Source organism: Vulpes vulpes, chromosome 10, assembly GCF_048418805.1.
Source record: "Vulpes vulpes isolate BD-2025 chromosome 10, VulVul3, whole genome shotgun sequence".
Taxonomy (NCBI): domain Eukaryota; kingdom Metazoa; phylum Chordata; class Mammalia; order Carnivora; family Canidae; genus Vulpes; species Vulpes vulpes.
In genome coordinates this window covers 23200183-23225201 of record NC_132789.1, presented here as the reverse complement: position 1 = coordinate 23225201, position 25019 = coordinate 23200183, and the positions used below count along the sequence as shown (strand labels likewise).

The 25019-nt window shown below is 38.3% G+C and overlaps 1 protein-coding gene across 3 annotated transcripts in view; it reads left to right on the top strand.

Annotated features, from left to right (window-relative positions):
* TTC28 (tetratricopeptide repeat domain 28) overlaps positions 1–25019 on the top strand; it is a 616681-nt gene that overhangs the window by 173721 nt on the left and 417941 nt on the right. The window contains exon 1 of one of the 3 annotated variants that reach the window (XM_072723129.1): positions 21704–22520. The exons of the other annotated variants lie outside the window; for them this stretch is intronic. Coding sequence (XP_072579230.1) covers positions 22494–22520 — 27 coding nt within the window. The 5' untranslated portion in view covers positions 21704–22493. Of the gene's footprint in view, positions 1–21703; positions 22521–25019 lie in introns of those variants that run through there. 3 annotated transcript variants of the gene reach the window in all.

Sequence of the window (25019 nt, the reverse complement as noted above, 5' to 3'; positions counted from 1 at the left end):
AGATGTTAGCCTAGGTATATTGGATGTAAGAATGCTGATAATAGGATGGGAAAAATAAGAATAAAGGGGTTATACTGGGAAACTAATGAAGACTGAGGGGTGGGCACTGCCAAAGCCTGGGCACCCATAAAGTACAGAAGATGTGGGTGCTGACCCACGAGTATATGCAGAGTGCTAGTCTCTAAAGCATCTGGCTTAATGCATTTATATGAGCAAATTAGAGCTGTAAATGTAGCCATGCAGGATTAATCACGCACTGTGCTGCTCTTTTCTAGCCTTAGTGCCAAATCACATTTCACATTCTTTGTACTCTGTATGATTTCTTTAGATTTATTACTTCTGTTTGGTATACCATCTTTTATACAGCATTACTGCTCTACAGTGAAATTATTTTTAGTATCTCTACCTGCAACACAGAGGAGGGAATCTCGAGGAGAAAGAAGAAACAGAGAGCATCAAATCATCATTGTTTTTTTTTTTCATTGCTCAAATGCTACTCAAAATTCTTTGTAAATTTACTGTTGCTTCTAGATTAATAATCTGTTGGCATTCTCAGTATAACCTTGTATTTTCTGTTATTTTTCTTTCTCTATCCCTTCCCCCCAGCTTTATTGAGATATAATTGACATAGAACATAGGGTAAGACACTTGTATGTTGCAAAATGATTACCACCATAGGGTTAGCAAATATCTCTGTCATGTCACATAAAAACCATCTTTCTTTCTTTCTTTCTTTTCTTTCTTTTCTTTCTTTCTTTCTTTCTTTCTTTCTTTCTTTCTTTCTTTCTTTCTCTTTCTTGTGGTAATACCATTTAAGATCTATTCTCTTAGCAACTTTCAAGTACACAATGCACTATTATTAACTGTAACCCCCGTGCTGTACATTAGATCTCAAGAACTTATTTCTAGAAGCTTATACTGTACATATGTCCAGTTGATATTCTTCATGCCAATAATTGGGAGACTTTTGAATGAGAAAATGTAAATTGGCTTGTCTGAGGTCAATTTAAGTCCTGGTGCTCAAAAACAGTGAAATGTGATAATCACTATGGCAGAAATTGCTCACTGTTCCCCAATATTCATTTCCCTTTCTTCTGTAGCAATAAACTCTGCAATTATTAGCTAGACTTCTGGCCACCCAGAATAAAAGATACATTTCCCAACCTCACAGCTAAGGTGTGCTCATAAAACTAATTCTGGTCAGTGGGATATAATGAGAAGTGTCAAGGCAATTTCTAGGACATATCTTTGTAGGGAGGGAGGTGCTTTTCTTCTTGTGTTTCTCCTTCCTACTGGCTGAAATGTGGATATGCTGGTTTAAGTAGCTAGCTGGACTGTAGTTGAAGCCTTGGGCTTTTTATCTCTGGATTTTGTCTATATCAGAAAAAATTAAACTTCCCTCTTAGTAAAGATGCTGTTATTTTATCTAGTATCTGTGGCTAAATCTAACTCTGAATAAAACAATCATTTCAAGAGAAGACTTATTTTGTGCCCATAGTAAAGTTGGGCCATTGACTATTTCTAGAATTCAGATACATATTTTTAAAAATGAAAATCTGGTTTCTGTTGTCTCATTATCTATGTCTGACCTATATATTTTACTACATGTAGAATTCATCTTAATTTTTGTGTTTCGGGAGGATAGATAAAATAGTTTTCTTCCAAATGAGAGAAACTACCTAAGTTAGTAACCAGAAAATGTAAATCTCTGATGTTTTATAGTTCTGCTGATTATATATGATTGCTGGACACAGAGGTGCAGAAATGCAATAAGAAACTGAAGTTTTGGGGGAGTCTATAAAATGAAAAGCATCTGGTGTGAAGTCTATAAAAGACCACAGTATCAGGTCAAGTTCTTTTGTGAGTTGAAATTTGGCTTAATATAAATGGCTTCCAAGTGGTATTGCTTCCTTCTGTTCTGGATATTAAAGCAGTGAAGAATGCTGTAGTTCAGTTCAGTGGATATAAAAATCCTGGGAGGGTCAACCTGGTAAGGATCATCCTTTCCAGGATTGAAAATGAAGTAATAACAAGGGGAGATAGTAGAAAAAGTGGAGATATCATACAAGTCCTGAGACAGACAGAGAGAGAGAGAGAGAGAGAGAGAGACAGAGAGAGGATATTTCATTTAAAATTCTGCTCTAAAGAAGATACAAGTCTGAGACGTTTTTTCCTTCTGAAGTGAGCAAATGAAGACCAATAGAATCTTATCACATTCTAATTTAGTCTTTTTCATAGGAAGGAAAAGGCTTTCCTAAAGAAAATTGAAAAGTAAGCATCATCAAGAGATTATAAAAGATGTGCATGTAATCAGGAAAATGAAGGTGCCGATATGGTAAATTAGCATCTGGCTTCCTCACCAATTCTATGGAGTACAAACATGACATGGTTTTTCTTTTTTCTACAATCACTTCTTCCAACCATGCTTTGCCAAATCCCTCTTTGTGGGCAGTTTCCAGATTCCATAACTTGCTTTGTGCTTTTGGGTATTAAAAATTTCATTCTGGCCCAATTTAAAACCCCAATACTACATACACTTTAAAATTCTTCCTTTCTCCCATCTCCAGAGCCAGTGGTCCAGGCTTCATCCAGAAAAAATTTTCCCCATCTCTTCTGGGTCTCCCAGGAGAAACCTAATACACAGGGTTTCCCAAGTATTAGGTTAGATATTAGATTAGTTATTTCTGTCTCCTTAGAAGGAAGGAGATGGAAAGAGTTATATGTTTCCCTCACTTTATTGGTCACTTGTAGCTCACTCACTGTTGATTGTTGCAGTTTCTTTGGTCAACATTGGCAGGTATCCAAATGCTAGTTCTCTTATGGAAGCACGTGTATGGATATTTTGGAAGACCCTTTAGGAGCTTCTCCATTGCAATTTTATAGTATGAGAGACTAAGTTCCAGTTCTGTCTCTTCCAGCCTCTCAGTATCCACCTCTAGTGGTATACTCAAGCTCCTGCTGCTAGAATCTTCTCACCCCTAGGTAGTCCTCTGGGGTAGGATACCAGCAAGATGTCCCAAGTGATCTTCTGTGGTATCTAAATTTTGGAAATTCTTGCATCTTTGCCATGCCAATGATGGGAGTATAAGCTATTCCATAGTTGCCCCCTTTCTGCTAGTTCTCTCAAATTATCAGACCCAATCAATTATTCATTGCCTAAAGCCAGTAGTTCTTAAAATGTGGCACCTAGACCAGCAGTGTTAGCATCACCTGGAAATTTGTTAGTCGTGTGAATTCTTGGGCCTGATGGGGCTCACTAATCTGTGTTCTAAAATGCCCAAACAAACAAACAAAATGCCCAAACTGCTGATCTAACTGAATATCCAAATGAGGACTGAGATGCTGGCTTCTCTTACCACAAGTACTCTCAATCTTTATGATTAATTTTCCCTAGAAGCCCCCAGCCCCACTTTGACTAGATTTAGGGAATGCCATATGATTCCCCAAGTAACTTCTTGGAATTTGTAATGTTGTTGTTGAGACTGGAAAGGTGGGGGTGGGGAAAGCAGTAGCATGAGGAGTATTATTTGGGAGTATTAGCTTATGGTATATTATGCTGGGGTCACAATGCCCAGATCTCAGTGGCTTACAAGTACAAATTTTAGTTCTTAATCACATTGCATATTCTATATTGGGTACAGGTCAATTGTAGGCCTGTTGCACAATATTTTTCTTCTAGGACCCAGACTAGGCTCAGCTCCTATCTGAGACATGCCAATCTCACAGCAGAGGAAAAAGAGATGTGTTGGAACCCTGTGATCGATCTTAAAATTCTGTTTAGATGTGGCATATGCCGCTTCTACTCCCATTCTGTCAGCAAAAGTTAGTCATATGGTCACACTAACTTAACATCACTAGAGCAGGAATTTTACTCATCTCAAAGGGAGGGATTTTAGAAGTGAGGATGATCTGGCTGTGATATCTGTCACCCTATTGATCAGCCAGGGTTGATTCTGCTGATCTGGTTAGCTAGGCATTGTCCCCTTCCTCCCTCACTGCTTTGTGTGCGTCCCTCCCAAAGCTGCAAGCTCAGTTGAAGAGGATGACCTTCCCCCATAGAGGAGGACCCTTCTTCAGTCAAGGTATACGAGTAGCTGCATTCCCTTGCTAGAACTTCCAAATGAGCTTTCAAAGGGAGGGATTCTTTTTGGATGGGCCAAGCAGAGAAGAGCAGTATTTTGAACAAATGATACAACCTATTATAGTTGCTTAATAAATTGTAAATTTATTTAACAATAAATTGTTAAAATATAATTCCTACTTGCAAATGATAACAGGAGAGGAAATACTAATAAATATGCAACAGTCAGAGAACAACTAATGCCAAACGATATACACTAAGTACAGTTATAACATGGTTTAGTGATGGGTTTGGGGTAGCAGGACATGAGAAGGAAGAGGGTTCCAGAATGGGGCAACAGATTAAGCCATGATCAGGATGAGGGTATACGTAACTGATAGAAAGGCCAGAGAAGAAACCACTCTTTATGGACTAGGGTAACCTGATTTATACTCAGGGAGGATAGGGTTGGCAAGAGAGGGTAGGCCAAAATTATAGAGGACCTTAAAAAATAAGGGAAAAATTGGATTTGATATTGTTGGTAGCAGTGTGTTTTAAAGATAGATGCAATAGAACCATATTGTCCGATGGAAAGGGAGAGCTAGACTGAGAATTTAGATTGCTATTTTTTAAAAATTTTTATTTATTATTTATGATAGTCACAGAGAGAGAGAGAGAGGCAGAGACATAGGCAGAGGGAGAAGCAGGCTCCATGCACCGGGAACCACTTGGGATTCGATCCCGGGTCTCCAGGATCGTGCCCTGGGCCAAAGGCAGGCGCCAAGCCGCTGCGCCACCCAGGGATCCCTAGAATGCTATTTCTCACATTCATTAGCCATTTATTTTTGGACAAGTCAGTGATCATTCATTCATTCAACAAAGTAAGCTATTAAATATTACTGCTTACTAGGCACCATTCCAAGTACTGGAGGTATAAAGATGAAATGATAGAGAGCCTGCTTTTAACAAAGTTTTAGGCAGTTGGAAGATAACTATAGAAAATGCAATAATGACTGTGGGCAAGGAGGTCACAATGAGGAACAAGCACAAAGTGTGCCAGATGTTTCTTAAGAGGCAGTACATAGGTAATCAGATCCTACCAATGGGTTAGGTTACTGTATTTTGAATATAATGGAGCCTTTAAAATTAGAGGAGGTAGCTCCTGAGATGTCCTAGATATTCCTTTGGGTGGAAAAGCAAGTTGCAAATCAGTATATAAAGTATTCTCTTATGTGAGTTTGAAAAAATGTTTGCATATGCATAGACAAGTTCAGCGGCAATAGGAAGGATGAACTTAAAATTTTACTTTATACCCTTCTATCTGTTTGTGTTTTTACCCCAATATATATATTTTCAAAGATTTTATTTTATTTATTCATGAGAGACACACAGAAAGAGGCAAAAATATAAGGCAGAGGGAGAGTCAGGCTCCAACAGGGAGCCTGATGGAGGACTCGATCCCAGGACCGCGGGATCATGCCCCAAGCCAAAGGCAGATGCTCAACTGCTGAGCTACCCAGACGTCCCCACAATATATTTTTAACTTTTAAATTAAAATTAGTTAAATAAAAAAAGTATCTCTCTATAATCAACCTTTACCTTTACCCATGACTTTATCTCCAGACTTAAATATCCTAATACTAATGCCTTCATGTTAATATACTTTAACTCTGACCTGGCTTCTTTCATTTATTCTTTCATCCTAATAAAAGGAGTCTGCTTTACAGACTCACCAAATAGTTATTTTCTTCCTATAGATTCTGAGGTTCGCTTCTATTATTTGTTTTGTTTTATTTTTAATTTTGATAAAATGTACATGTCATAACATTTGGCATCTTAAGCATTTTAAAATGTATATTTGTTCATATTGAGCCCTTTTTCTAAATGAACATGTTCCTCTATCTCCTAATTCCACCTCCTCAGGACAAGCAACATTCCTAAAAGGACAGCCTTGAAACTGATAGTTGCTGCCACACCTGGAGTATTTGAGAATAGAGGACAATCTAGACAAGGAGACACATACCAAAGATCAGAGCCAGATCGTAGGTCAGGTGTCAAGGTCTTCTTGAGGGCAAGAACCAGGCATTGGTTCAGATTTCTGGGTATTCAGAGACAGAGAAGAAAAAGCTTGGATAAGGAGTGGGGCACCAAGGAGTCAGGCCTCAGCTTTGGAGACTTAGAACAAAGGCAAGATAATTGCATAATATGAAGCAGTAGCAGTAACAAGAAAGAAGAGAGACTGCTAATATATGCTTTCTGCAAAAAAGCTGGATCTGTTCTTAGATTTTGGGTGGGCTTGACCTGGAAGAGGGAAGCAGGTGGCACTTTGACCCTGTTTTGAGAGAAAGGTGAGAACAAGGCAGTTTCTGTCAAGTTCTATTCACCTTCTTTAGGCTTTCTATAGGAAAAAAAAAAAGGTATCTTGGAGTAGGAATATAAAACTCCAAATGAAACTATTTACCACTACCACCCCTGCAGCTAGGAGATCTTTTGGGCTTTGGATGTTGTGTTCAATATCTTTTACTGGGATGCATGAGACATTAATGATCTGATAAAACCAGAGTACGCTGTTATTATTCTGGTAAATATTTTAATACTACCTTTCAGAAACTGACTTTAAAAAAAGATTAAGCCTCTTATTTAAGAACATATCTTTTGATGTTTCTGTCTTTACCAAATCCTGGTTTGTATTAGAACTTATATTTCAGGGGAGATTATCAAGAAAGTTATTGAAAACCAGGCTTAGATACATCTGGAATTTTTCAAACTGTCTCAGCCATTTAAGAGTGGTTTTTAAATATAAATTTGAAATGAAGTCCATACTACCTTCAAGCTAAAATCTACTTTTTATAGGTTTTGTATTTCTGTTTGGATGAATTTGTTGCCTTATTTATTTTTGTATCTCTAGAAATCCTTAGACACTGCTTTCTTATTCATTTAAATGTACTTTATTATTGTTTTTAATTGTATTCTAAGTTTTTTGAGGTAAAATGTTGAAACAAATTTTTATATAAAATTAAGACAAAAATATTTATTGCAAACATACTTTACACCAAGAAGTTGAGTAAGAAGTCCAAGTAAGTTGACTAAGATATTAGAAAAAAATGAGTTCAATAAAATAAGTAATATTCCACTTAGTATTCCATCTAGGTTAGAAAATTTAGTGGAAAGAGACACCTGGGGGGCTCAGCGGTTGAGCATCTGCCTTCAGCTTAGGGCGTGATCTCAGAATTCTGGGATCGAGTCCCACATCAGGCTCGCTCCATGGAGCCTGCTTCTCCCTCTTATATCACTGCCTCTCTCTCTGTGTGTGTCTCAAATAAATAAATAAATTAATTAATTAATCCTTTAAAACATTAAAAAAATAAAAAAAATTTAGTGGAAAAAAAGATGCACATAGATCAGTGCAAATATTTAAGAATAATATAAATAAGATCTATGTGTGATTTTATGTAACAGAAACAGTAAAAATATCAACTAAATTTTTCCTGAAATTTGACATGTTTAATTTGAAATTTATATGGAAGAATGAATAGGTTAGAATATCAAAGATTATTTTGATTATTTTGAAAAAATAAAGCTAATAAAAGGGGATTAATCTTACATTATAATAGAGCATACTTTAAAAAAAGCAGTAATGTAAACAGCATGATACTATTTGATTAGATTATTTTAACAATTTAAAACTCATCTACCTAAGAGTAACTATAAGAAGCTAGAAATTTCTATGGATAGCCTGAGTTTGGATTTTCAGAGATACAGATTGTGATTTATTTATCATTAAGGTAAGACTGATTCAGGAAGCAGAGGTATTTTTCTGTTGTTTTGTTTTTAGGTTTCTTTTAAAGTTGGAACTGATTTTGACATTTAGAATAGTCCCTGTGTTTTAGGATTGGAATTTTAAAATTTTGTCTTTGAAGTGGTGGTGTTAAAATTGGTGAGGAGTATAAGAAACAACCTTTCCATCTGCTTTTTTTGTGGAATTGAGGAAAGATTTGTGCAAAGGTTTTTGTAAGAGTTTATAGTGTTAGATGAGATATCTTAGGCTAGTGTATGTGGTTATAAAGACAAGGATTAGTTTCAACTTTGTTTAACCTTATTAGCTTTGTTCTGTTTCATTGGTTCTAATGTGTCTAAAGAAGACACCATATACAGCCATGGTGTTCTTGGTAGAATGCTATGAAATAGGACATCTTTTATTATATCTTTCAAATGCATATAGAAAATAATTAGAAAATGATTTTGTGGTATATACTTATAATAAATTTATATCACTAGCACATGTCCATGAATAAAGTAGCCGTTCAACTAAGAATGTTAACTTGTTTTTTCAAGTTTTCATGCTAACATTCGTTTGCTAATTGTTTATTTTTGTTGTCTGGTGCTAGAAGACAAATGGTAGCTTATGCCAAAGACTTAAAAAATTTGTGACAGCAAAGTTTTAAGGATAGAGAATTATATATTAACTTCTTTGTGAATTGGAGAAAGCTGAGCATATTTTTTAAATAATAGCTTTATTGCAATATAATTCACTACTATAAAATTCACCCTTTTCAAAAAATGTACAACTCAGCAATTTTTTTCATATATTCACAAAATCATGCAGTCACTATCCAATACCAGAACAATTTCATCTTGCCTAAAAGAAACCCTGTACCCATTAGCAGCCACTCCTCATTCCCCCCACCCCTCAGACTAATCTACTTTCTATCTCTATAGATTTTCCTGTTCTGGAAAAAAAAAAAAAAGATTTTCCTGTTCTGGACATTTCACATAAATGTAATCATACAATCAAATGTAATCATACAAATGTGGTCACTCTCATTTTTAGCAGCTGAACATCTGAATCCAAAAACATCAGCAATCTTACCAAAGCATATTTGAACAAAACTTCAGTTTTATTTCTAGACTGGATTTCACATCCCAGGAAGTGAGGTGACTCACAAAAGTGTGCATTCGATGGTGAATTCATCAGCCTAATGAGGGGAACATTTGAAGAGATGCTCTTTTGTTTAGAATTATTGGTGTTAGAGGTAGAGGGAAGAATGCTTAGGAGAAATGTGAATACAACAACCCTTTATGATAGCAAATGAAAAAATAAAATAATTAAAAATATTTGTACATTTAGTTAAATCTTTAACCCTATTTTGATAGTTTTTTGTTATTCAATTTTTTGCCATTTACAGTATATAACAAACCCCAGCTGCTAACATGGGAGGTTCTCTTTTGCATTGTGCTCTATATGCAAACGACTGCTAGTGATTGTGCTGATGGTATAATTGATAAGAGTTTTTTATGGGGATTGGATCTTCTGAATTTCTTACCACTGCAGGTCAGTTAAGTAGTTGTTTTACATGTATATTAAGAAAAACAGAAAATTCTTTAGGACCTTAATTCCTGTTATTTAATTTGGTAATCAGAGTGTCTACCGTCTGACCCATTTGTATACTTTTGAAATAAGAAAAAGCCCTCTCATGTTTTTATATGGATGGCCAGATAGACAGCACTTTTAAAAATTAGCATATGAATGTTTTGACTACCTCACTTAAGACAGCCTGTCAGTTTGGCAGCTCTGAGCCTGTTATTTCTGTGTCTTCTCTTTTTTCATTTTCGTGTTTTGACAAATGAGATTGTACATTTGACAAGTGATTTGTACTTCATCTAAGGATTTCAAAGTGTTTTTTAATTTATTTATTAAACTACCTAAAGATCATTTTATCCATTCATTTTTAGGTAATGTGAGATTTTTCTAAAATAAATGAAAATAGAGAGTGATAGTACTGGAATTCCTTCAGTGATAAAATAGGGTGCTAAAATGATATTTCAGAATAATTGTTTTCTAAAGCTTGTATTTCTTTTAATTGAACATCTTTAGACTTAGATTAGCTGTAGTCCTGACTTAAAGGAAATGGCACCTTTTTGAGTCTGAAGTCCTTTTGGAACTGAGGGGTTTTACAAGTATCCCTTGATATATGAATAAATTCCATGCTGACAATTTTACTGCAAAGGAAATTCTGTATGTTTTATCTTACCATGTAACTGACATTAAATTGACTCATTCATTCAACAGTCATTTAATGAGGACCTAGTATGTGCTGGGAACTGTTCTAAGTATTGGACTTGCAGTGGTGAACAAAATGGATACCACTCCATAGGCCTTATAATCTGTTGGGTGACACACAGATCAAATGGATAAATAATACAATTTCAAATTATAATATGTGGGTTGAAGATAACAAAGTAATAGGTGAAATGGTGAATGTGGAGAGGGAAGTTAATTTTGGTGTGATCTTTTTGAGGACTTGCTATTTGAAAAGAGAATTGAATTTTTAAGATTTATTTATTCATGAGAGGCACAGAGAGAGGCAGAGACACAGGCAGAGGGAGAAGCAGGCTCCATGCAGGGAGCCTGATGTAGGACTCGATCCCAGGACCCCAGGATCATACCCTGAGCAGAAGGTAGATGCTCAACTTCTGAGCCACCCTGGTGTCCCAAGAGAATTGAATATTAAGAAGGAAATACCTATTCTGGAGGAAGAGAATTTCAGGCAGATGTAACTGCAACCACCAAGGTGATGAAAGAAACATAAGGATGCAGGTTTGGCTGCAGCACAGTGAAAGGAAAGTATGATAAGAAATGAGGGTGAAAGGTAGAAGCTAGATCATGTAGGACCTTGTAGGCCATGGTAAAGGCTTTGTATTTTATTCTTTGTGCAAAGGGAGGCCTTAAATGTTTTTTATTTTATTTTAATTAAATTAAATTTATTTTAAGTAGGCTCCATACCACCAACTCCCTTAAGTGGGTTTTAAACAGGGGAAATGCATAATCTGGTGTACATTGTAGAAAGATCATTCTGGGAGCATCTGGGTGGCTCAGTCAGTTAAGTGCCTGCTTTCAGCTCAGGTCATGATCCCAGAGTGCTGGAATTGAGCCCCACATAAGGCTCCCCGCATAGAAGGGAGTCTGCTTCAGGATTCTTTCTCTCCCTCTGCAACTTCCCCACCTCCTCAAATAAATTAATTGATTTAAAAAAAAGGACTTAGCTAATGGGGAAATTCCCCTCAATCAGGATGGGATTAGATATCAGGCAGTTCAACAGACACTATAAAAAGGTGTCAGTTTTGTGAATGTAATCTATTTGGTTGTTTATAAATTCATAATTATAGAGTTAAACAACAAGTCATTAGAGGGCCTCTAAATGGACCTCAAGAATAACATTTCTACTGACATTTTTTTCCCTCAAGCCTATTTCCTGTCCTAAGATTAAAATGAGATTCATTTCTCTATTATATATATATATATATATTTTTTTTTTAGGATTTTATTTATTTATTCATGACAGAGAGAGAGGCAGAGGGAGAAGCAGGCTCCGTGCAAGGAGCCTGACGTGGGACTCAATCCTGGGTCTCCAGGATCACACCCCGGGCTGAAGGCGGCACTAAACCGCTGGGCCACCAGGGCTGCACATTTCTCTATTTTTTTTTAAATCATAGCCAGAAATATAGCCTCTTTTGGTTAAAACACACAAGTAAATAAGCCCCAATTTCACATATCTTTTTAAAGAAAGACTAATATATTAAAACACTCACATACACAATTACTACCCTTGCACACTCAGGATTTCTTTAGGAAGGTTAATAAATCTAAAGGAGCATATTCTGGCCCAAATACCTGACCACTGAATCTACTTCAGATAAATACTATAAACTTTAGCTGAAGATAACATATGCTGAAATTTCTCCCAGATTGATAAATTATACAACAGTAAGTAATAAGATTATAGCCCCAAATAGTGTAATTCTTTCATCATATTTATATGAGAAAATTTGTAACACATAGTATTCTTATGATAGAAGCTTAATTGCTTGCTAAAGAGATAGCAGGGCATTTCCAGGTTAGCACCAGTGTCCTTTAGTATCATTGGAAAATGAATGCTGGGCTTTTTTATTGGGTGCTAGATTTCATTGTCTTCCTTCAAAGAGTGTTGAACTCTGTTGTGGCAGATAGTTAAACTACTTGTAGATTAAATATGCTTCTTTTAAGGTTTGTTTTTAAGCTTTGTTAAGGTGAATTTTAGAGTATACAGTTGATCCTTGAACAGGGCAGAGATTGGGGTAGTTTACTCCTCCTTTAGTACAGTTGAAAATCCACATATAACTTTTGACTCCCGAAGAACCTATCTACGAATAGTCTAATTGACCAGAAGCAATACTGAACATAAACAGTTGATTAACATCTATTTTGTATGTTATATGTATTATATACTGTATTCTTATAATTAAGCTAGAGAAAAGGAAATGTTAGGAAAATCATAAGAGAAAGTAAGTTTACAGTTTTATATTTATTGAAAAAAAATCTGGGTATAAGGGAACCCATGCAGTTTGGATCTGTACAGATCAAAGGTCAACTGTACTTTAGGCTAATTTACACTTTCTCTGAAGACATGACTTTTCTGAGATCTTTACTGAATGTCCTGGGTATTCCTTCCACTCTGGCTGGTTGGAACTTAAACATCTTGCAGCCCGTAAGCTCTGGCAGTTGTTTAGCTTATGGCTTCCCTATGCTTTACCTTGTGGTGTTTTACCCTACACTGGGCCACTTTGTACTCAGGTAAAACTCAAGGAGACCCCTGTGTTGATTTCTGGAACACCTTGTCTGTGTAGCCCCCTTGGAGTTCAGCTTCTCCATTTTCCTACCCTGAATGTTCCAGGTATTTTGTTCTCTGATTCTGATCTCCCCAACGCAGTAAGACCATTGTGTTCTTCTTGGGATCCCCTTCCCTTGTGGTCCAGAAAGTGCCTCTAGGCAGAAAGCCAGGGTGATCTGATCATAGAGCTCACCTCATGTGTTTTGATTCTCTCTAGGTTCATAGTACCGTGCTGACTGCTGTATGAAACAGTATGAAAACAGTATTTTTCCTACATTTTATCCAATATTCTACTTAATGTCAGGAGAGTAAACCTGGTCCCAGTTGCTCTGTAATGAACGGAAGCATAAGGCCTGTTAGGAAAATGAGTATACCACTGAAACACATGAGTATCAGTTCTAGCAGTTTGTTGGCCTTAAAATAAAACCAGGACAAAATCCATGGTATGATGAAGAAAGAAAAAAATTAGGTTAGTGTAGTAAAACAACAACAATATTAAGCATATAGCATTAGGTACAGGATGCATTATGTGTGTATAATTATATATACTAAATATATATAATTTGATCCTTGCATCAACCATGTTTAGGTAAGGGCTTTTATCTTCATTTACAGAATTGGAGATTAAGGTACAGAAAAAGAGTAATCAAGGTCCTATAGCTAATATATAATGGATCAGGCAGTATTAGCCAAATAAAAATTACTGCCTCAGAAATTCCACTTTTCTCAACTGGCAGTGAATTGTGTTGCGTTTAGGAGTATAGCATTCTCCAGATTTAATTCTGTGTTCTCTCTCTCATATGCATGCCCCAAACTCCATCCCTCAGGGGATCATTTTTTTTCCTTCACCGAAAGCTTTTTTTTTTTTTTTTTTTCCACCGAAAGCTTTTTAATACCATCATTATGTGAATGAGTCCCAAATCTTTTTTTTTTTAATTTTTATTTATTTATGATAGTCACACACAGATAGAGAGAGAGAGGGGCAGAGACACAGGCAGAGGGAGAAGCAGGCTCCATGCACCGGGAGCCCGACGTGGGATTCAATCCCGTGGTCTCCAGGATCACGCCCCGGGCCAAAGGCAGGCACCAAACCACTGCGCCACCCAGGGATCCCTGAGTCCCAAATCTAAAGGTATAGTTACAGATACATATCCTTAATTCCAGACCATACATATACCTACCTACTCCACATTACTGTGTATCTCTCATCACTACCTCATACTTTGTCTCATACTTTGTCTCAAACTGATAGTTTACTATCTACTTGTTCTTTCTGTGATCCATACTTCAGTTGGGGGGGGGGCCCTTCTTAAAAAATGATGAAACATTTTGAGATCCTACCCTCTCTGTCCTTTTCATGTAACAGGTTCTTAGAATCGGTTTTACTTGTGAAATGTCTCTTAAGAAGACCCTTTTTCTGTTTCTGCTGCCCCAATTCAAGGCCTCTTCTTCTCTTATTGAGCTAATGCAACAGAAACTTATTTGGCCTTCCTGTCTTTATTGTTTTCCTATTCTATCACTCACAGTACTTCCAGAATTAGCATAAAAATCAGATGGATTTGCCAACACCTTGATTAAAACCCTGTGCCTCTCATCATTATGTTCTAAGTCAGAATTTAAGAACAAGACTTTAGAATCTGAGTTAAATTTCCTTTTGATGACTTTCTATCCATGAGAGTTTGGAAATTTACTTAACCCTTTCATTTCCTTCTCTGTAAAATGGGTGTGATAATAGTTTCTCCTCATGAAGGTGTTAGGAAGAATCAACAAAATAGAATATATAAAATACTTCACACGTACTCAATAAATGATAGTTTTAATTGTAAAGATAATATCGCTTAAGGCCTTCTAACCTTAACTCCACCATACCTTGCCCTGCATTAAAGGTCTCAGATCTATTGGATGACTTACTGACGTGGCCCACATTTTCATACTTCTGTGTTTTGGCCCATGCTTTGTTTCTTCCATCTGAAATACTTGTCCCCAAACCGCTTCTTTGATTGTTGCAAGGATACTGTCCACCTCTCCTGTAAAACCGTTCTCATTTACCACAGTCAGAATTAATTGTGCATTAGGTCTTCCATAGTCTCTCTCTCCTTTTTAAAAAAGATTTTATTTATTCATGAGAGACACCAAGAGAGGCAGAGACACAGGCAGAGGGAGAAGCAGGCTCCCTGCGGAGAGCCCTCTCCCAATGCAAGACTCCATCTTGGGACCCCAGGATCACGACCTGAGCCGAAGGCAGACGCTCAACCATTTGGCCACCCTGGTGTTCCAGGTCTTCCATAGTCTTAATGAGAGAATATACCATTAGTTACTCCATTCTTCTAGCACTTCGCTTGTGCTAAGCGCTTGGGCTCTGAAAAGTCAGACAAATAGCAAGACCAGTAAGTGTTAGTTAGTTGCTATTGTTATTGTTATTTTTGTTAGTTGTCTACCTATCTTCTCCTTCTACCTCCACCAGACTGCTGTCTCTTCAAGGGCAAAAATCATTTGATGCTTTTTTGTCTCTCTCTATGCTATACAGTCCCTTGTATATATGAGTTTGTGAGTCTATGTGTGTTAGATTTAAAGGATTGGGATTTTTTTTCTCTGACACTGCTTGATAGTGGAAGGGAATGAGGTGGTAAGGTTAGGGGGGGAATCCTTTCTGGATGTTGTGGAAGTTTCCCTTCTGAGGAAGAGGACCATGATCCTGCATCAGCTTGGCTGTTGTGGCAGAGTTCATACTGTCCTAAGCTGTTTTAGTTTTCTTTCTTTAGCGAAGTAAGGCCTTTATATTCTGAAAGCAACCAATTGTGTGAAATATCACTACTGAGGCAGATTTTTTAAATCTCAAATGTACTTCTACTTTTGTCCCTTTACTTTCCTAACACCTCTTTAGATATTTGATACTTGAAAATAATTTGACCTTTAGGAAAATTAATATGTTTTCCAAATACTGTTTCACATTGAGTTGAATATTCTTATAAACCCAATAAATGTAAGTAAGTATGAGGCTAGCTTTTTTGGGCATTTACCCTGTGATCAAAGACAGACATATTCCTTAGGAAGTCTTAAGAAAATTTACAATGAAGAAAGGTATGTTTTCTTCATTCATTTCCTCTTTCTTGCTATTGTTCAAATTTGAATAGTCAAGTAGTTATTGAGGAAAATACTATTTTAATAAACTATTTTTACAATATCTGCTTTTAGAGAAGTGATTTGTGAAGTGCTATGTTTAGAAATAAACCAGTTGTAAAAATGCCTTTTAGTAGCTGTGGATCTGAGAAATGGTGTTCTTGCTGTTTGATGCTGGATCTTTGAAACAATAAGCTAAATTATGTTATTTTGAACTGTGTTAGCTTGATAATTTTATATAAATAATTACTAATGGAGGAAGTCTATTGGTAGAATGGTAATTCTGTAAATATTTCATAATAATTACCAATTCAATTTAGATTAAGCAAAATAAAGACATAGTATTGGTATGTAAGAGCATTTAGGTAATGGTCTTCTATCAAGTGGTACCTGTTGAATGAAACCTCAACTACTCATCAGACAGCAGGGGAAGAAATGCCATACAAATAAGTGATCCAAAGGAAATATACTTAAATGATTGAAAATGAGTTTAAAATTTTGGATCCGGGGCAGCCTGGGTTGCTCAACGGTTTAGCATTGCCGTCAGCCTGGGGTGTGATCCTGGGGACCTGGGATCGAGTCCTACATCAGGCTCCCTGCATGGAGCCTGCTTCTCCCTCTGCCTGTGTCTTTGCCTCTCTCTGTGTGTCTCTCATGAATAAATAAATAAAATCTTAAAAAAAAATATCTTGGATCCCTTTGAAGTTTTAGATCGAATCTGTCTTTCCATAGAAACATATTCTCTGTCTTCTTTCCTGATACAATCACTGTTCTCAGACCCCTTTCTCCCAGATTAAAGAACTTTTATTAAGTCTAACAAAGTCTGAGTATGGGAGATTATTCTTAGTCCACAGACCATGTGTGGTGGTATGTATATGGATTCCCAGATGCCTTCAGAAGACCACCCCCCAGATTAGGAACCATGTAGGTCCCTTAATTTACATATGGAAAAGTGAGGCCTTGACTGGTTTAAGTCAGCAGTCACAAATTATGGCATGCAGATGGAATTTAGACCTACAGGCATGTTTTGTTTGGCCTGTTAGGATGCTTTAAAATTTTCAAGCAAATAGTTAAAAATCAGGAAATTTTTAGCTTCTCATGAAAATTTAGAGTTTCTGGCACTGTTATACTGATGTTCCTGCATAACATCAATTGAGAAAAATTATGTCTCAGCTACCTCTTTTACATTATTCATGTGTCTTCAGGTTTACAATACTCACAATTCCCTTTTGTCTTATCCCTGACTGTATTTCATTTACTCATGTCATGTGCCTTGCTCTTATGAAAATTTTTGTTCTATTAGTAAATCAGAGGCAGAGTAGAAAATAGAAACTTTTCTCTTGACCCCAAAGCAATTGTAGGTTTCTGCTTTCATCACTCAGGCATTGATTTATAAGCCTTTGGTTCTAGCCCTCCCATTGCCATTGACTTGCTGTGTGGTATTGAACAAATTACTTAACCCCTCGGAAATTTAGTTTTTATATCTGTCAAATAGTCATAGTAAGCGTTTTATCTTTTTAATTTTAAATTAAAAAAATCATTCATTTATTCATTCATGAAAGACACAGAAAGAGAGAGGCAGAAACACAGGCAGAGGGAGAAGCAGACTCCCTGTGGGGAGCCTATTGTAGGACTTGATCCCAGGACCCCGGGATCACCACCCGAGCCAAAGGCAGACTCAACCACTCAACCACTGAGCCACTGAAGCATCCCTCATAGTAAGCATTTTAATAGTTTATGTAGTTTTAAAAAAATCTAAAGGTTTATATAAAAAAACAGCCTTATAATATTTATATTATAGGGTTAGTATTTTGTTACATATTAGATTGCTTAAAAATGCTGGTTCACCCAAAAAATAAAAAATTTAGGTATTTACAAGATCCAAATTATGGAAGTAGTCCCAGTGTCCCTGGATAGATGATTGGATAAAGAAGATGTGGTGTATGGTGTGTGTGTGTGTGTGTGTGTGTGTGTGTGTATACACACATAAATAATAGAATATTAGTAGTAGAGTATTACTCAGCCATCAGAAAGTAGTAGATTATTACTCAGCCATAAAAAAGAATGAAATCTTGCCATTTGCAATGACATGGATGGAGCTAGAGAGTATAATGCTAAGCAAAATAAGTCAGTCAGAGAAAGACAAGTACCATATGATTTCACTCATATGTGGAATTTAAGAAACAAAACAAATGAGCAAAGGACAAAGAAGCTAAGAAACTGCCTTTTTTAAAATTAAAATTTTATTTATTTACTCAGAGACAGAGAGAGACAGAAAGAGAGAGAGGCAGAGACACAGGCAGAGGGAGAAGCAGGCTCCATGCAGGGAGCCCTACCTGGGACTAGATACCCAGTCTCCAGGATCACACCCTGGACTGAAGGCAGCGCTAAACCACTGAGCCACCCAGGCTGCCCTCAGAAACTGACTCTTTTTTTTTTTTTTAAAGATTTTATTTATGTATTCATAGAGACACACACACAAAGAGAGGCAGAGACACAGGCAGAGGGAGAAGCAGGCTCCATGCAGAGAGCCTGACGTGGGACTCGAAACAGGGTCTCCAGGATCACACCCTGGGCTGCAGGCGGCGCTAAACCGCTGCGCCACTGGGGCTGCCCAGAAACTGACTCTTAACTATAGAGAACAAACTGATAGTTACCAGAGGGGAGGTGGGTGGGGGAATGGGTGAAATCTCTGATGGGAATTAAGGAGTGCACTTGTCTTTGATGAACACTAGGAGAGATATGGAAGTGCTGAATCACTATATTGTCCACCTGAAATTAATACAACATGTTAACTATATTGGAATTAAAATGTATGTTAGCTATACTGAAATTAAAATTAAAAAAAGGAACTGGGTAACTGGGGAATTAGTAGTAGTGTCCAGTAAACAATTTAAATATATGTATTAAAAATGTAAAAATAAAGAAAAATGCTGCTTCATTTGTGCCCTTTGCCTACTGTGATACCTTCAGTGACCTGCATTCTATAGGATATAGTCCAAATTTCTCTGACTTACAATGTTCCCTACCATTTGGTTCCAACATACCTTACCAAAGTACCTTTTACTTTGTATGGAATGGAATGGACTTTGACTCATTCACCATTCATTCCCTCACCCCCACTTTGCCCCATTCATTCTTTTCCCCCCAGAATATCAAGTACTTCTGCTGTACCAGGCACTATTTGGGGCACAGGGGTTTACAAAGCTGAACAAGACAAATCTCTGTCTCTAACATTCTCACACTGAAACCTCATATTTTAGGGAGGTAAAATAAATGTCTCTTGAATACATCTTGTATATGCTTGTATCTTTTGTTCACACTATTCTCCATTTTCTCTTTCTTTCATTGTTTTATTCAACAAGTATTTAATGATTGCTTATTCTGTCAGGTATTTTTCACAGAGTGTTGGTTGGTATTATAACAGAGCGAAGTCCCTGCTCCCTTGGAATTATGTTCTTGTGAGATGAATAAGACATTAAATAAACAAACGAAATATATGTCATAAGGGCTATCAAGTAAAATGTAGCAGAGTAAGGAAGATGGAACATTAAAGTGTGTGGGTCGTGGTGCTATTATTTTAGAAGGAATGGTGAGAGACAGCCTTTCTAATATGATATTTGAAAAAAGTTCTGAAGGAGCTAAGGGAGAGAGCCAAGAGGCTGTCTGGAGGGAAAGCAATTTAGATAGGGAGTACAACTAATATATGCTTGATATGTTCAAGGGACAGTGAGGTGGCCAGCAGGGTAAGAGTAGGAGCTGAGAAAGGGAGCAGGAAGGGGTTAAGAGATGAGGTCTGATAGGTAGAAGGGTCTGGATCCTGAAAGTCATTCCTGACTATGGTAAGCAACTTGGCTTTCGGCTCTAGAGTGAGTTGTATCTTCTCTGAATTGTAACCACACTCTCCTTTGTGAAACCTTCCTTGATTAGCCTGTTTACAATGATTTCTCCTTCTAACTTCTGGAACACCAACTGACTATATAACTCCTTTGTTACTTAACTAAGGCAATGCCTGGTTGTCTTCTTATAGGTTTTTTTTTTTTTTTTTCCTAGCTTCTTTGTAACTTCCTGTAGCATAGGGACTTAGTCTAACATATTTCTATCCTAATTGTTATTTTGTACCTAGTTGGCACATAATATATGTTTGTTTGGTGAGCTCCTGGCCTCACATGTCAGCATTAGGAATTTGAAAGTGATATCTAAGAAAAAGGTGATAGGACTTGGTGATAAGAAATGATGGAGGAATTTCTTAACATAAGGAGTAACATGAAGGTTTTGTTATCCTGGAAGAATAGCAGTGCTGTGGACAGATAAAGGAAAGTTGGGAAGAGAAACTAGTTTTGGGGTAGATTGATGAATTTGGTTTACAGTTTACTGAACTTTCCATGCTAGTAGGATATCCAGGTTAAGCTGTGTGGGAATAATTTGGGTATGTCAGAACATATACAAAGTATTGGTGCCATTTGCTGGTATTATTTGACTGCTGACTACTGTATGTAATTTCAAGAGCAGGATTAGCCTCTTACTCATATTTCTAGTACCTGGAACAAAGGCTGGAAAATAATAGGTTCTTAAGCATAGGCACTTCATAATTGTGTTTTTTTAAAAAAAAGATTTTATTTATTTATTCATGAGAGAGACACACACACAGAGGCAGAGACATAGGCAGAGGGAGAAGCAGACTCGCTGCGGGGAGCCCCATGTGGGATTTGACCCCAGAACCCAGGTATCATGCCCTGAGCTGAAGGCAGACGCTCAACCACTGAGCCACCCAGTTGTACCAGCACTTCATGGTTTTACTGAAATGAGAGGTAGTTATGATGCATGTCATGAAAGGGTCATAGTCTCTGGAGTTGTGTTATTGTGGGTCTGAATACCAGCCCTACCACCTTCCATGTGTTGTGGTCTTGGTTGAGCTTGTGACCCCTCTGAAGCTCAATGTCCTCATCTGGCAAATGGAATAATGAGACCTTCCTTGCAAGGCTGGAGATAATGAATGTAGGCATAGGTCCTGGCAGAGAGTAGTGGTTTAAGGAATAGTACCTATTCACTCAGCTATTATCAGTTAATATTATTATTAAAAAAAGATCATGGTTTCAACATTGAATTTCAGACTCAGGCTCAGAAAGTATCTCAAAAGTAATTTGTTTCAGATAACTATTTTGGGTACTTTAATAACATTTATAATCAGATATAGTGTTCAGTCTGCATATAATCACCCACATCGGCCAATCCTGCCAAAGCATCTAGAACTTGGAGAGTAATAAGTTAAACATTGTAGGAACTTGGACTCATAGTACATCAGTTACTATTATTGTGTACATTAGTATTCTAGTAGCTTACATCACCCATTATATTCCCATCTAACAAAATAGCCTCATGGTGGGATAGGAATTCATAGACATGTTGGATGACAGATAATAGTGGAATTACATAGTATCTTGTGTTTAGAGATGTAGCTCCTTAAATAAGATGGAATCATTTTACAGAAGATGAATGAAACAATCTCCATAGCAATAGTTTATAATAATAAAATTAGTGCTTTACTTAGACAAGCAGAGTCTATTCCTGACTAATTTTCTAATCTTTTAAGATATCTGAAATATTTTTTTCTTCAAATTACACATTGAGATTTTGTAGCCTTTTGGTCTGGAGTCCCTTTTCAATTTTTTTCTCTTGATGTAATTCACAAATTCAAATACATCTTTTGAAATAGTTTCCTGATTTTGTAGGTCTCTCCTGGCTCTGATTCTTGAGGAGCTGTTGTTAGGTATCTCTCCAACTGTATGCTTACTTTTGCTTTAGAACAGATGTCGTGGCACTAAGACCCAGAAACCGTTTGCTCTGTGTGGCTGGAGCTGGGCAGGCGGTGCTCACACTGAAGGGAAGGAAGTCATTAGTGCAGACTGAGCTGTGGAGTTGGGTTCTTGCAGGATTTCCTTCCAGCCTTTCCCCACTAAGGTTCTTGGGAATTAAAAAAAAAAAAAATCTAAACACACAAACCAAGTTTTCCTATTTACAGTGTTCAGGGAAGGTAGGCATTTCGGGAAGGGCAGATCCTTTTCCCAAGTTAGCCAAGAACGAAGAAAAAAAAACAGCGTAAAGAAGCTCTGATTACAGATCTTTGGAATTTTCTTTGCTAAATTTTACAAACGAGAAATACACCCAGAATTTTGGGAATTGCTCCAGGCTGCGCGTGAGGGTTTGATTGCTTGTCTAATCTTTTTTTTGAGAAGAGGAGAATTCGCCAAAAGGGGTTTGGATGGCAGGAGCCCGGCTCGGTTTCCGCAGCAGCTCTCGTCCGGAGTCTCTTCTCTGAGGGAGGGTCTCTGCAGCCGGCTTGGAGACCCCCTGCCGCAGACTCCTTTTGCAGGCGCTGGCTGGGGTGGGGGTGGGGGTGGGGGAATGCCCCGCTCTGGCAGGAGTACGCTGGCTGCTGCTGGGACTTCCTAGCCCGGTGGGAAGTGTGTTCGTGGTGTGGGGATACTTTTCATTGAACTGAAGGCGAAAAGACTGGACTCTCCTGGGCTTTTTCCCGTTGCAGTGAATATGGGAAAGAATTAGGGGGTGGGAGGGAGGCAGCATGACTTGCAGTCGCTGCTGCCCTGCATCTGCCCCCAGCCCCCAGCCAGCATCTTGATGTTCCACGTATCGGCTGTACAAATATGATGAAATGGCAGCCCCGGAAGAAGGTAAGTGTCCTGGAGTGGGGACGGGGCCCTGACGCCCAACCCAGGGAAGGGTGACTGGGGGCGGTTGCCCTCGGGTCCCTCCATCCTTTCCGTAGTTTGCTGGGCTGGCCGGATAGGCAGCTCTGTCCCTTTAGGGACTTGGCGCCAGTCCCTCAGGGACGAGTTACAAGTCAAGTTTACGTCCACTGCCCTCTTAAGTTTTTCCTTCTTGGTATCCCTGGACTCTCAGGGGTGACAGCTCAGAAACACCCGTTTGCTTTAGAAGCCCCGTGAAGCCAGCGACAGGATTAGCTTTGCAGGACCTGTCCAAGAGCTGCCAGAGTCCAAGGGCTCGGTGGTGCCTGTCTCTGGGGGACCATTTGGGGCTGCACCCCCGACACATTCCAGTGTCCCTGCAGGTGGGTGTTGTAGCACCTACTTCCCCAAGGGGTTAATAGGTTGCGAGCTGCTGGCAGCTGCTTCCCAAGGGCCCCGCTGGGGGGCGAGCATCCCCAGCACAAACGCCCAGCCCCAGCAGCTGGTTCCCGGGCTGCCGGCCTCGGGGCCTCCTGCCCCAGCGCCTGGGGCCGGGCCGGGCCTTCTGCCTGCGGGGCTCCCGGGCCGCCGCGTGGGCCGGTGCGAGTGCGCGCGCCGGCCATTGTGCACGGGTGTGTGTCTGTGCGTGTCAGCGTGCACGGGCGTGTGTGCATCGATCGTGGGGAAGAGGGGGAGGGGGCACTTTGCTTTTTGCGAGATTATTTCCTAATATGGCTCCTTTGTTGAGAACTGAAGAAAAAAAAATCCAGTGGTTCTATCAAAATAAATTGCTATTGGTCCCAGAAATAACGTTCTAAATGTGGGACTGGTCCCTACCCCAGGACGCTCAGGGAGAAAGACAGCTTTCTTTAAGTTGTTGGCGGCTGTAGGTTTGGCTAGGGCTCCCTTTGCTAACTTGTCTGGCACTGTTAGGTGAACCCAGTGGTACATAGCATAGGAGGACCCCCCCCCCCTTTCAAATACCTCATTTGGCCATGGTTTTTATTGACATTCTCCTGAAGGAAAACACAGCGAACTGAATGTGCTGTGCCCCTCCCCAGCCTTGACCTGTCTCTGTTAGCAGCTAAGCTCTGTCTAGCTTAGCTAAACTGACTCTTCCTTTGTGGCATGATGTGTGATACTGTGTTTTACATCAGAGTTGAAATAGAAATCATGTGTGAAATGATTTTTAAGATATTGTGCATTTGCTATATTGCTAGAGAATCTAACAACCCCCTTCTTTAGTATAGCCTGATAAATTGAAAGGTTTGCTTTGATATCTATAATACAATTTTGATCTCTGACACTAAGTTATTTTCTTACCTCATCCTGAAGTTAGAATCTCTTTTATATTAGTTCTCATCATAGAGGTTCTTTCTGTGAGATTGGTTTCATTTACTTTAGTTAAGAGATCCATGTATCAACCCCCCCCCCCCCAATCCTGACAAAAATTAGGTTGAGGAAAACCATAGAAGAAACCATATAATTAAGCAATTTAAATAGATGCAGTGTATTCCTAAAGTGCTCCCCCATTTCTTCTATATTTGTAAATTGCATATTTATGAGTACTTTTAAGATGTCTGTAAACTATACATTCATAAATGTCTGTTTTTTCTATTTTACCCAATATGCAGTAACTCATGTGGTTATGTCTGTGGAAACCCCTCTGGGTACCGGTATTGCTTGAACCACGGAAGTATTATTCTTGGCAGTCAGGTGGATTTCTGGACTCTGGAAGATTCTGTTTCAAGTGTTAGGATTCACTCTGCAGTATTTACTCACTCTGTGATGCTTAAATTGCTATACCAGAAGGCCGTGTTTATTCACTGTATTCATAATCCCAAACCATCATGTTATAAAGATCCAGATAAAATTCTACGGAGTTCATAGAAGATTAAAAAATAAGCTGAGCCATCAAATACTGTATGATTATTTGGTGGTGGCTTGAGAATAATTCTTGCTTCTTCTTCATTGGAAATGGAAGCTTCCTTGGATGATACTCAGTGTTCCAAACCTGGTAGGGTATCAGTAAGTCTTTACAAGGATTAGGCTTATTTTCTTATTCTTCTAAGAATACTCTCATGATCGGATCATTGCCATGGTTTCTGGCTGGGTCTGCTAACACATTTGTAGTGGAACAGTCACATGCCATGTGTTTTGCCAAACTGTTTCGTAAAAATCATTTATACTACAGATGAAAAGTGATACTGCATTGATGTGATTTTAACAAAGCTAGGAAGATCATCCATAGAATGCTGGCTGCCCCAAATAGCATTTGTCTGTAGCTGGGCTTTATGACTAGGATTGGTTGGTAACTTGCTATTATGGGGTTCTGTCTGTCACCAGTGCTGGCTTTCATAAATTCTGGGCTAACTATAAAGGAATGACTGTAGGTTCTAGGTTTCTTTGTTTCTAACTGAGCATGCAGCTGGGGTACATGATGGAAGGGGAGCTTCTTACTCCTCTTTGCTTACTGGCTGAATT